The sequence below is a fragment of the Grammomys surdaster genome, unplaced genomic scaffold (assembly GCF_004785775.1).
Source record: "Grammomys surdaster isolate TR1022 unplaced genomic scaffold, NIH_TR_1.0 126182, whole genome shotgun sequence".
Lineage (NCBI taxonomy): Eukaryota > Metazoa > Chordata > Mammalia > Rodentia > Muridae > Grammomys > Grammomys surdaster.
This window is the reverse complement of record NW_021620988.1, coordinates 1,771,487-1,782,703: the sequence shown is the minus strand read 5'-3', so window position 1 is coordinate 1,782,703 and position 11,217 is coordinate 1,771,487. Positions and strand designations below refer to the sequence as shown.

Below are 11,217 nucleotides of genomic sequence, written 5' to 3'. Positions count from 1 at the left end.
TTTTTTTTATTGGATATTTTATTTACATTTCATATGTTATCCCCTTACCCCATCCCCCACCCACCCGGGAACCCCCCATCCCCTTACCCCTCCTCCTTCTTCTCTGTGAATGTAATCCCCACCTACCCCCCCCCACTCCCACTTCCCCACCCTCAAAATTCCCACCCCCTGGGGCGTCCAGCCTTCATGAGGTCAAGGATATCATCTTCCACCTGTGCCCGGCAGGGCCCTCTACTCTTACATATTCAGCTGAAGCCCTGGATCCCTCCATAAGTGCTCCCAGGCTGGTGGTTAGGACCCTGGGAGCTGTGGTTGGTTGGTATTGTTGCTCTCCTCATGGTGCCACAAACCCTTTCAGCTCCTTCAGTCCTCACTCTAACTCCTCCATTGAGAACCTCATGATCAGTTCAATGGCTAGTTGTGAGCATCTGCCTCTGAATATGTCAGACTCTTGAAGGCCTCTGAGGAGACATCCATATCAGGCCCTTATCGGCATGTACTTCCTGACTTCCACATCAGCATCTACCTTTGGTGACTGCATATGGGGTGGATACTCAGGTGGAAAGGTCTTCAAATGGCCCCTCCTTCAGTTTCTGTCCCTCACTTTGTCTCCATGTTTGCTCCCTTGAGTATTTTGTTGCTCCTTCTAAGAAGAACTGAATCACCCCCACTTGGTCTTCCTTTTTTATGAGCTTCATGTGGCCTGTGAGTTGCATCTTGAGCATTTCAAGGTTCTGGGCTAATATCCAATAATCAGTGAGTGAATACCATGTGTGTTCTTTTGTGATTGGCTTACTTCACTCAGGATGATAATTTCTAGTTCCATCCATTTACCTAGGAACCTCTCGAATTCATTGTTTTTAATAGCTGAGTAATACTCCATTGTGTAAATATACCACATTTTTTGAATCCATTCCTCAGTTGAAGGACATCTGGGTTCTTTCCAGCTCCTGGCTATTATAAACAAGGCTGCTATGAACATAGTTGAGCATATGTCCTTGTTATATGTTCGAGCATCTTCTGGGTATATGCCTAGGAGTGGTATAGCTGGATCCTCGGGTAATGCTATGTCCAATTTTCTGAGGAACCGCCACACTGATTTCCAAAGTGGTTGCACCATCTTGCAGTCCCACCAACAATGGAGGAGTGTTCCTCTTTCTCCACACCCTCGCCAGCATCTACTATCACCTGAGTTCTTAATCTTAGCCTTTCTGACTGGTGTGAGATGGAATCTCAGAGTTGTTTTGATTTGCATTTCCCTGATGACTAAGGACATTGAACATTTCTTTAGGTGCTTCTAGGCCATTCGAGTTTCTTCCATTGAAAATTCTTTGTTAAGCTCTATACCCCATTTTTTTAATCCAATGATTTGCATGTCTTGCCAAGAGTTGTGCATCCTCTGTGGGGTGTTGGGGAAATAGTTCCTTTCCTTTTATTTTTTGTGGGGTGGGGACAGGGGGAGGGCATTGAAGTTCTACAATCCTGGAATAGTTAGTTTGTGGGTACATAGTTAACTTACTTTGGTTACATGTTTTACTTTTAACAGCTGAAGAATCTAAGAGTGTCATTGAAAGAAAAGTTGCAGAACAAGAAATTGGTTGATAATTACCCATTGTAATTGTGTAACTGGGAGCAAAAATATATTCTGCTTTTCCGCTGTAGGTGCTCAGACTTGCTCTCTGTCACTAACACTAAGTGTATACTCTTGTTTTTCATCAACCATTTAAGAGAAACTTATGTACCTTTCTGTAAATTCCTTTAATTTCAGTTTCTCAGCAAAATTTAAAAAGGAAAAAAAATTCATGAAAACTGTGTTTTTTTAGCCAGTGAGGAGGTAATAAACACTGCTTATAGAAGGTGTGTTTTCAGGCAAATTCTACTTCTGAGCTTACTTGTTTCTAATTAGATCTTAATATATTTTATCATTAGAGAAAATTGGGTTTGGGTTTTTTCTTCTTTTTTTTTTAAAAAAAATAAATAATAAAATAATAAAATAATAAATAGTAAAAATAATAAAATAATGTGAAATTCTGAAATTTATTTTGGGCAGAAAGAGCATTAGCCCTGTCTTATCATCGCATTACCATCCTGTTGTGCTGCAGCTTGTATAGCATGCTAAAATGTGTGTGTGTGAGTGTGTAGAAACTAAGGGTCCAATTTAAGACTGGGTGGTGTTAGTGGCATAAAAACAAGTGCTCTGGCCTGATGTATCACCACATCACACACATAACACATACAGAGAAATTAATGTATCCATGTATGTCAAATACAAGTTAAACTAGCAGGGCATTTATAGAGTTGCAGTTGTGTAACAGGCAAACTGGATCCTCTGGACACTTTGGGGGGGAGAAAGTAGTTACTTTTTATTCTTGTTTTCTAAGAAATGTCCAGTTTCGAGTGATTGTAGTGTGGATGGATTTTCTGGTTTTGTTAATTATTTCAGGGTTTTAACGAATGTTCATGAAAGAAGCTATTTGATTTACTGCAGAGAAAAATACTTTTTAGTCTAGATTTCTGCCCTGCTTAGATTAAAAAAAAAAGTATAAGCATGAATTGCCAATTCCACTTGATGTAACCAACTTTTTATACATAATATATATAATAACATTGTATCAGTCCAGGTTCAGAAACCTGTGGTAGGCCAGTTTCAGATAGTTTCATTTCACCTGTAAACTGTATCACTTTTACTGATATTGTAATTTTCAAATGTATATGTTTACAGATGTGCCCTGCATTTAGTTGCTTTGTTCCTATTTTGATTTTTTCCTTTGTTTTCTTTTTTGTTGTTGTTGTTGTTGTTATTGTTGTTGAGTTTCTTGCCTGCTTGCCAAAAGCTAGGATGCTTCAGGCCCGTGTACATCAGTGAGGCATCCTTGAGCTTTAAAGCATTGAACAAACTGGAAAATGCAACATGTCACATACTGAACTGAGAAGAGTCTGTGTTTTGTCTTTCTTTCTTTCTTTCTTTCTTTCTTTCTTTCTTTCTTTCTTTCTTTCTTTCTTTCTTTTAATAAAAATTTTCAAAAAGTTAAAAAAACTTGATTAAAGAAAAAGAGGAGAAGTCATTTCAGGCAACAGGAAATGTGGTTGTGTTTGTCGTTGTTGATAGGGGGAGCTAAAATGGACCAGGATGCATAGAGAAGTTAAATTGACTGGTTCTTACTCAGACGTAACTAGCCTATGTGCTATATCCCGACTTACTGGCCATAATAACTTTTTAAGCTCCCGTACTGTTCATGTGCTATTGGTATGGGGTGCCTCAAGTGAGCTGTGGCTCCATTTGAGTGCAGGAAGGTTATCTGCGGGTTTAGTTTTGGATATTTTTTTGTTAAGCACTGAGATCTCATAATAGGTTGTTTGAATAGATGGGAGAGGCTGTGGGGATTTAAATGAGAAGCTCCTATAAGCTCAATACTCAGTCGCGGGGAGTGGCACTATTTGGAAGAATTAGGAGGTGTAGCCTTATTGTTGAACATGTGTCACTGGGGAGTGGGCTTTGAAGTTTCAAAAGCCCATGGCAAGTCCACAGTCCCTCTCCTTCCTGCTGCTTGTGGATCTGATACAGAACTCTCAGCTACATCTCCAGCAGCTGAGTACCACCATGTTCCTCACCATAATGACAATGGACTAAACCTTGAAGCTGTGAACAAGCCCCAAGAAAAAGATTTCTTTTTATAAAAGTTACCATGATATCTCTTCACAACAAGAAAACAGTAGCCAAGACAGAAGTCGGTACCAGAAGTGTGGTATTGCTGTGACAATCCTGACTGTTCGCTTGTGGGTGGAATGTGGACTTTGGATTAGGAAAGTCATTTAACATTTTAAGTGGGGCTTAGTAGGCCATAGTAGTAGGAGAAGGAAAGACAATGGTGCTGATAATAATGTAGATTGCAACAGCTCAGCTCAAGAGGTTTCAGAGGACAAGAATATTAGTAGCCTGGAGACCATTTTTGTGGTATTTTGGCAAAGAATTTTCTGCTCTTATTCAAAAAATATTCCAGAGACTAAATTGAAGAGTCCTGGATTACTGACATTAGCAGAGATGTCAAGGCAACCTAGTATTGACTGTGTCTTGTGGTTATTTGTAGTCACTCTTACGCAGATCTACAATGAAAAGGGGCAAGGTACACAAAGGGAAAGGCAAGTACCGGGAAGTGTAATGGAGCTAAGTCTGGTGCTCAAGGAGATGAAGACTTTAAAGAGAAGCCTGATGCTAAATGGCATAAAGGGAGCCTTGACCCCTAAGAAGTACTCCGCCCTGCTAAGCTTCCAACTTGTGACAAGGAATTAAAGAAAAACTAGAGGAGTGAAGGGAACCTGCAGCAGCAGGAAGCTAATGCAGATGTAGTTCTAAGAGAGGCCATGTTCCAGACCTAGCAAGTAGTAGAAGAACTATGGCAACCTCACTCACATAGTTCTGGCTTTAAAGTTGAGAATACAAGAAAGGGGTTGTGGAATCTCCCTTGGAGACTAAGACAAGCCGCAGAGGCCAGACATGTGTCAGGAGTCAGGGTTGTTACCACATGGAGGCTCCAAGAAACCATTCCACAAAGCTGTGAAGGTGAATCATGGATTGTGTTGGAGCCCCCATGAATAGTGATAAGGCTTTTAAATTGTTATTGAAGAACATTATAGGAATTTCACTCTCCAAAATCCATAGGGGTATTCAGGGAAAGACACTGCTGTGATTAGCAGGTAGTAATGCATCTCCTCATTAGTATGGCAAGTGGCAGTAGCAAGATCTAGTGGTGATCTGAATAGGAATGGCTCCCATAGGCTCATATACTTGAATGCATGGTCATTCAGAGTCACACTATTTGAGAGGGATCAGGAGGTATATCATTGTTGAAGGAAGTATGTCACTGGGGGTGGGCCTTGGGGGCTTTAAAATCTCAAGCCAGGCCCAGTGGCTCTCTCTTCCTGTTGGCTGATCATTCAGATATAGAACTCTCAACTGCTTCTCCAGAAGAAGAAAGAGAGAGTCTGCCAGAGTGTCACTATGCTCCCTATCATGTTGGTAATGGTCTAAATTTCTAAAACTGTAAACAGCCACAATTAAGTGATTTCTTTTATAAGAGCTGCCATGGTCATTGCGTCTCTTGGTCATAGCACACTGACCAACACAGAGACATTGTAATAAATTTGGTCATTCACTGGGAGATGGGCCGAAGTGAGCAAAATGTAAATCTGAGCATGAAGAAATAAGAAGCTGGGAAGAGAAGGATGTTAGTGAAGGTATTAAGCGTGAATGATAAAGCTCAGATGAGAAGCATCTGCAGGAAATGTTAGTCTACAGTTGCTCTGAAGTAAGCATAACAATTTAAACATGAAAAACCTAACCCCTTTTTACATATATGACATGGAACTTTTCTTTTGTACAGGCTCAAAACGTTTTTCTGAAGATGTAATGGAAAAGCTGGTTTTAGTACTGGCAAATCTTTTTGGTAGAAGACATCTTCCAGCCAAGTTCTATGAGGTTAATGCCAAGTTTTATCAATCAAAGGTAAAAAATCTTCTGATAAAATTAGTTAAAAATAGTACACAGAATCTGTCAGAAATGGGTCAAAAGCAATTGGATTTTTACAAATATGGGATAATGAATGTATTTTGTATACTAATCTGTTCCCTCCAGAAATACTGTAGGATTTATCTGTAACTCCAAGTCCCTCTGTGAATCTATTCACATGCCGTGAGGATAAATAGCATGAAAGCACATTCAACTCTAGGTGTACAGGGGCTGGAAGATAGCTTGGTGAAGTGCTTGCCATGCAGGCATAAGGAGTTGAGTTTGGATTCCCAGTACCCACTTGAAAAGATGTGCACAGTGGTGTATATTGCATTCCCAGAGTGAGGAAAGCAAGAGCACATGGATCCCTGGACCTGGCTAGAGCATCAGAGCCTACTTGGACAGTGCTAAGTGTGGTGGGAAACCTTGCTTCAAAAAATAGGGTGAAGATCACCCACACACATATCATGTGCATATGTCCAAAGTGTATGTAATTATACATTTAAACCCCAAAGCCACCCTCATTGCTGAATGTGTGTCTTGTGATAAGACCATATGTCATAGTGCCGTCTCTGAGGAAGTGTCAAAAAGTTATCTGGGAAATTGTCCTTTGACTCTTAGAGTCAAAGTCTTAGAAACATTGTTTTTTAATTTTACTATTTTCGTCTTGCTTGGTCAGTTTTGAAAATATGCACTTATCCATTTAATTAAAACATTTATTTGAATTAATTAAAACATGCATTTATGTGTGTGAGATCATATTCATATCACCCTTGCCACCCTTTGGTGCTTCGAGTGAGTTCTGTCCATAATATTCATGTGACTTCCTGATGAAGTCTTATGGCATGGCTGGCAAAGGCAGAATTCTTTTCTTCCAAGTTCTTTAGGTCCAGAAGTCTTAAACGAAGGTGCTTTGTGGGTGCATGCTTTGAGGTTGTAGTTTACTATTAAAGCAATTACAAAAGAAGAAAAAAAAAGAAAATTAGACACAGAGCACTTTCATGTGCCCAGGTAAAAGTACAGTGAACACAAGTGAAGGTTTCCAAACCTCTCAACCAGGCTCAGTTGATTCCCAGCCTGCAAGTATGCTTTATCTTCCTTGCTCTGCAAACGTATCCTAGGTCCTTTGAAATTGCTCATGAGTCCAATGGCATTTGAGGGCATGCTTCTAGTTTTACATATCACTTTGATTAAGTTGGGTCAGACTAAATGTTGTGAGGAGAGTATTTATTTTAACACATAAATATGATAACAAGAATAGTTGTGTTTTTTTTATATCTTAGTTCAACCAAGAGGAGAAGAAAAAGCAGCTTTATTGAGGACAATGAATTATAGTATGGGGTCTTTTGCCTTCATTGACCTAGATATTCAGTGTTTTAAGGAGGTTATTCAACTCTCTCTGAAAAACTTTGGCTTCTAGGTGTTCCTTGATGACCTCCCCAAGGACTTCAGTGATGCCTTGCTTGAGTATAACATGCAAGTGACAGAAGACTTTGCTTCCTTTCTGCTAATTGTATCCCGATTGGCTGATATGAAACAGGAGTATCAACTCCCCTTGTCAAAAATTGGTAAGTGTAATTTAGTTCCACTGTGAAGCAGGTTAATAATAGTCTTGCCCAAGGACATGTCAGGTGGACACTAGGGATGCAAGTTGGTGGTAGAGCTCCATCTCTACCATGGTTACCTCTGAAGGCTGACACTTTAGAAAAGTCAACCTGCCTGAGAACAATTGGATTCTTTCTGCTAAGAAAAAGGAAGTTGGTGACTGACAGTTAAAAAGACAGTGGAGAGTGAAACTCAAACCAAATTTTATCATTTATAAACCATTTTCAGGGATGACTCTGGGTAAGTTCTAGAAAGTTGGACAAGACTGGCTCTGAGACAAGAGAAACAAGAGGAAATCTATGAGTATTTTCAAGATAGGCTTGATGTTGATTGTCATAGACTTTGGTCAGGTTCCCTGATTCTGCTACTTCTGACCTCTGGAATTGAGAGAAGCAATGCCCTGATCATGTCCTTGCTGTATCAATGGACACTGGAAACAGAGAAGAGTATTATTTTGTGTTAGTGTGCTTTAAATAACTAGTTTTAAATCATTAGTGCACATGAATATTCTAAAGGAGGACCTAGCATATAGTAAAATGGTTCATTTTTATTGTTCTTATTAATAACCAATAGATGGAAGCTTTCTAAGAGATCATAAACAGAGAAACATGTGACTGAGATATAAACTTTTGAGTTGGGGCAAAATGTCTGTGGTTCGATATACCCTAACATCTTCAGTTGGAGAAATTCATGGAAGTGGAGTATGTACTCTCTTAGACACTATAAATGCAGGGACACGGACAAGAGCAGCAATGGTGGGCACACACCTCTTGGGCCAGGTGAGATGGGAGCAGGAGGATAGTCTGCCTCAGTGACACACAGAACCCACATTGGTGTTTTCTAAGAACAGGAATGGATAGTATATATGTTCTCAAAACCATTTTCAAACCTCCTGATAGCAGACACTCAGATTTAATCTATTCCCAAGCAATTCTAAACTTGCCTAATCTTGTCAGATCTGGAAAGCTAAGCAAAGGTAGGTATGGTTAGTGCCTGGGAAGATTCTAAGGCCAAGTCTCAGTTCGGTGGAGAAAAGGTTATAAATGTAACAGTTAACTTAGACAACTTTCTAGTTTACATAACTTTTGATTGATCAAAAGTATAGTACATATTTTTGCAATAGAAACACTAACACTAATAGCCTATGTTTAATGAATGTAATCCATCACACACTGGCTAGGGTTTATGTAACAATTCAATCTTCGCTGGAGTATGGTCCCTGCTAGGTTCAGTGACTTCCCTATAAGCATGGTTTAGCTCTCATACAAGGAAATGAGGTTTGACACTGTGGCTGCATTTAAAAATGAATTTTCCAGGCATTCAGTCATGTGGAGCCTGCCTTAATTTCCAGTACTCAAAGACAGGGGGATCTCTACAATCAACTGGCATACACAGAGTTCTAGGCATCCTGAGGATGCATAGTGAGACTTTGTCTCAAGCAAGCAAGCAAGGAAGCAAGCAAGTAAGCAAGCAAGCAAGCAAACAAGCAAGCAAGCAAGCAAGCAAGCAAGCAAGCAAGCAAGCAAGCAAGCAAGCAAGCGAGTAAGTAAATAAGAAATTAAAATAACAAGAACAAAAGTGGTTGTATCTCAACTCATTCTGCTCAGAGTTGACAGGTAAAGAATGTGAAGACTCGCCACTTGTGTCTTACTTGATGAGCTGCAAGGAAGGAAGGGTGGCCGTTTCACCCTTTGCATGTCTGTCGGGAAACTTTGATGTGGATTTGCTTAGTCCAGGAGTTCCAGATAATGTAAGTAAAGAGTGATGCTTATTAGTTAGTCTCTGTGGGTTTTTTGCTCTGGTATGTGTGGAGTCTTATCAAACTGCCGTTGAAGCTGCAAAACTCTAGCATACAAATGATAAAAATTTATACTTTTTTTTTTTTCAAGATAGGGTTTCTCTGTGTAGCCCTGGGTGTCCTGGAACTCACTCTGTAGACCAGGCTGGCCTTGAACTCAGAAATCTGCCTGCCTCTGCCTCCCAAGTGCTGGGATTAAAGGTGTGCACCACCACTGCCCGGCTAAAATTATACTTTTCATTGAAAGAAAAAAAAACATTTTTAAAAGTTTTGATTTCTTTCTTTCTTTCTTTCTTTCTTTCTTTCTTTCTTTCTTTCTTTCTTTCTTTTTTATTTTCGATGTCTATAAGTGACTAACTGGGCATGTAAGTGATTAGTAGTTAAGTATATTGGAAAAAAATACCTTAATTTTTAAGCATTATAGTTTTTCTTTCCTAAGATGGATGTAATGGCTAATGCCTATAATTACAGCACTGGAGAAGCTGAGACAGGAGGATGGCTAGAAATTTAAGTAGTACATAACAAGTTTCAGTAGTCCTTTTTCAAAACGAGGAAAAGGAAGAGGGGAGTAAATAATTTCCCTTTCCATTTATTATGTAGTTAACTCAATTTATGAAATATACCAATCACCTTCATTTCCTTTTCACATGTAAACTTTTCATGGGGTTTTAGAGGGATACTGATACAACAGACAAGAAAGTTTGGTTCTTGTGGTTGTAAAATCACCATCAATTACAAGGGACCTAGGTGTGCACATAAACACATTCTCCTCACCCTTGCTTCCCACAGAGTTTTAGAAAACAGTCTGTGCTTTCCTTTCCTTCATTTTGAAGCACCTGGCATAGGTATTTAGATTCACATTATTTGATTATGGTCTGGGTTTTGCTTGACCCAATTCACTTTGTATGAATTTTGTTTCCTTATATTACTTATTACAGTTTAGTTCTGATTAAATTACATTCTAATTAAATCCACATTTTAATGCTTCTAGATGGCTTATGAAGAGTAGGCACATAGTAGTTAACCAAGAACTGAGGCCTCATAAGCTTCTCCTTTATTTCATTTCCTTGTGTTCCACTAAAGTTATCTAGATTTTCAAAGTCTTCCAAAACTTTTCATTTTACACATGACTTTTTATTTATGCTTGCATTTTATTTTAACTGAAGTGAAGGGATGGATCTTTGTGGTCTCATGAAAGTGTCTTTTCCTGTGTTTATTCTTCTGCCTGTAAGATTTATCCATATTTTGACATGAAGCTCTAGTTCATTCTTCACATGCCACAGTACTTCATAACATAAAAAAATTAGGCATTATATGTCTTCTGTCATTGTTTGCTCTGGTTTTAGTTCTTTGTTTTACAAACAGGGTTGGTATTAATGTCTGTTACATGTGTGCCACTTTCTCTTGGATGCAGTCATAAGAAAATAAGATTATTAATATATTTGAGTCTATTACCTATGACTCCAACCCACTGTAGACTGTACTTGGGCCAGCTTACAGCATGATTAACCCTACATCAGAGCTCCTGTTGATGACATAAGGCAGTTTGCAAAAGTGAACAGGCAAAGAAAACTACTGATTTGCTGTCTTGATTATTTTGATTTTTCTTTTATCTCCTCTCCACTCTTTTTATTCTGGTTGTTGATTCCGAAGATCATTAGATTTTTTTTAGTTGAATATTCTCTTATGACATGGAAGCCTCCTGTTCTCTGAAATCCCATTTGCAAAAGTATTCTCTGAATTGTTAAAGAGACTACATTTTTTCAGTTGCCTTTCTATCCTATTCGGTCTTGCTATATACCAGCAAAACTGATTGACTTGCCATCATCTGCTGCAGGGGCAGTCATCAACACAGGTGAGGCTAAGCCACTCTCTAGGATACACTGTCTCAATGTGTGTAGATGGCAACAGAGTATGTTTGAAGATGATGAATAGCTGTAAATGTAACTTTTATTTACCTGTTGTAAGTGTTGTCTCTGAGGCTTACTGCTAAATAAGCTCATCCTTTCTAATTCTTCCTGAATGTGGGCTGGGTGGTTCAACTCAGTTCTTTCAGGCCAAAGTCCTCTCCAAGCTGACTGATTCAATTTTGCTTCTTTGGACTTCTGACTGAATTGCTCTGTTTGGCCTCATAATAACTTTTCAATATGTTCTTATTTTCTGGATTTCTCATTCATTGCTTCTTTCTGTCTTCACCTGCAACCTGTCTCTGTAAAACTTTCCTGATAAAACTGCCTTCTCTCTCTCTCTCTCTCTCTCTCTCTCTCTCTCTCTCTCTCTCTCTCTCTCTCTCTCCCTCCCTCCCCCC

General features: G+C 39.2%; 1 protein-coding gene across 8 annotated transcripts in view; it reads left to right on the top strand.

Moving 5' to 3' along the window:
* LOC114612741 (probable ATP-dependent RNA helicase DDX60) overlaps positions 1-11,217 on the top strand; it is a 146,498-nt gene that overhangs the window by 130,377 nt on the left and 4,904 nt on the right. For 4 of the 8 annotated variants that reach the window (XM_028757764.1, XM_028757765.1, XM_028757766.1 and 1 more), the window contains 3 exons: positions 5,382-5,503; positions 6,927-7,074; positions 8,719-8,861. In XM_028757764.1, the coding sequence (XP_028613597.1) occupies positions 5,382-5,503; positions 6,927-7,074; positions 8,719-8,861 (413 nt within the window). Of the gene's footprint in view, positions 1-5,381; positions 5,504-6,926; positions 7,075-7,684; positions 8,862-11,217 lie in introns of those variants that run through there. The other 4 variants (XM_028757767.1, XM_028757769.1, XM_028757768.1 and 1 more) reach the window with 4 other exon arrangements.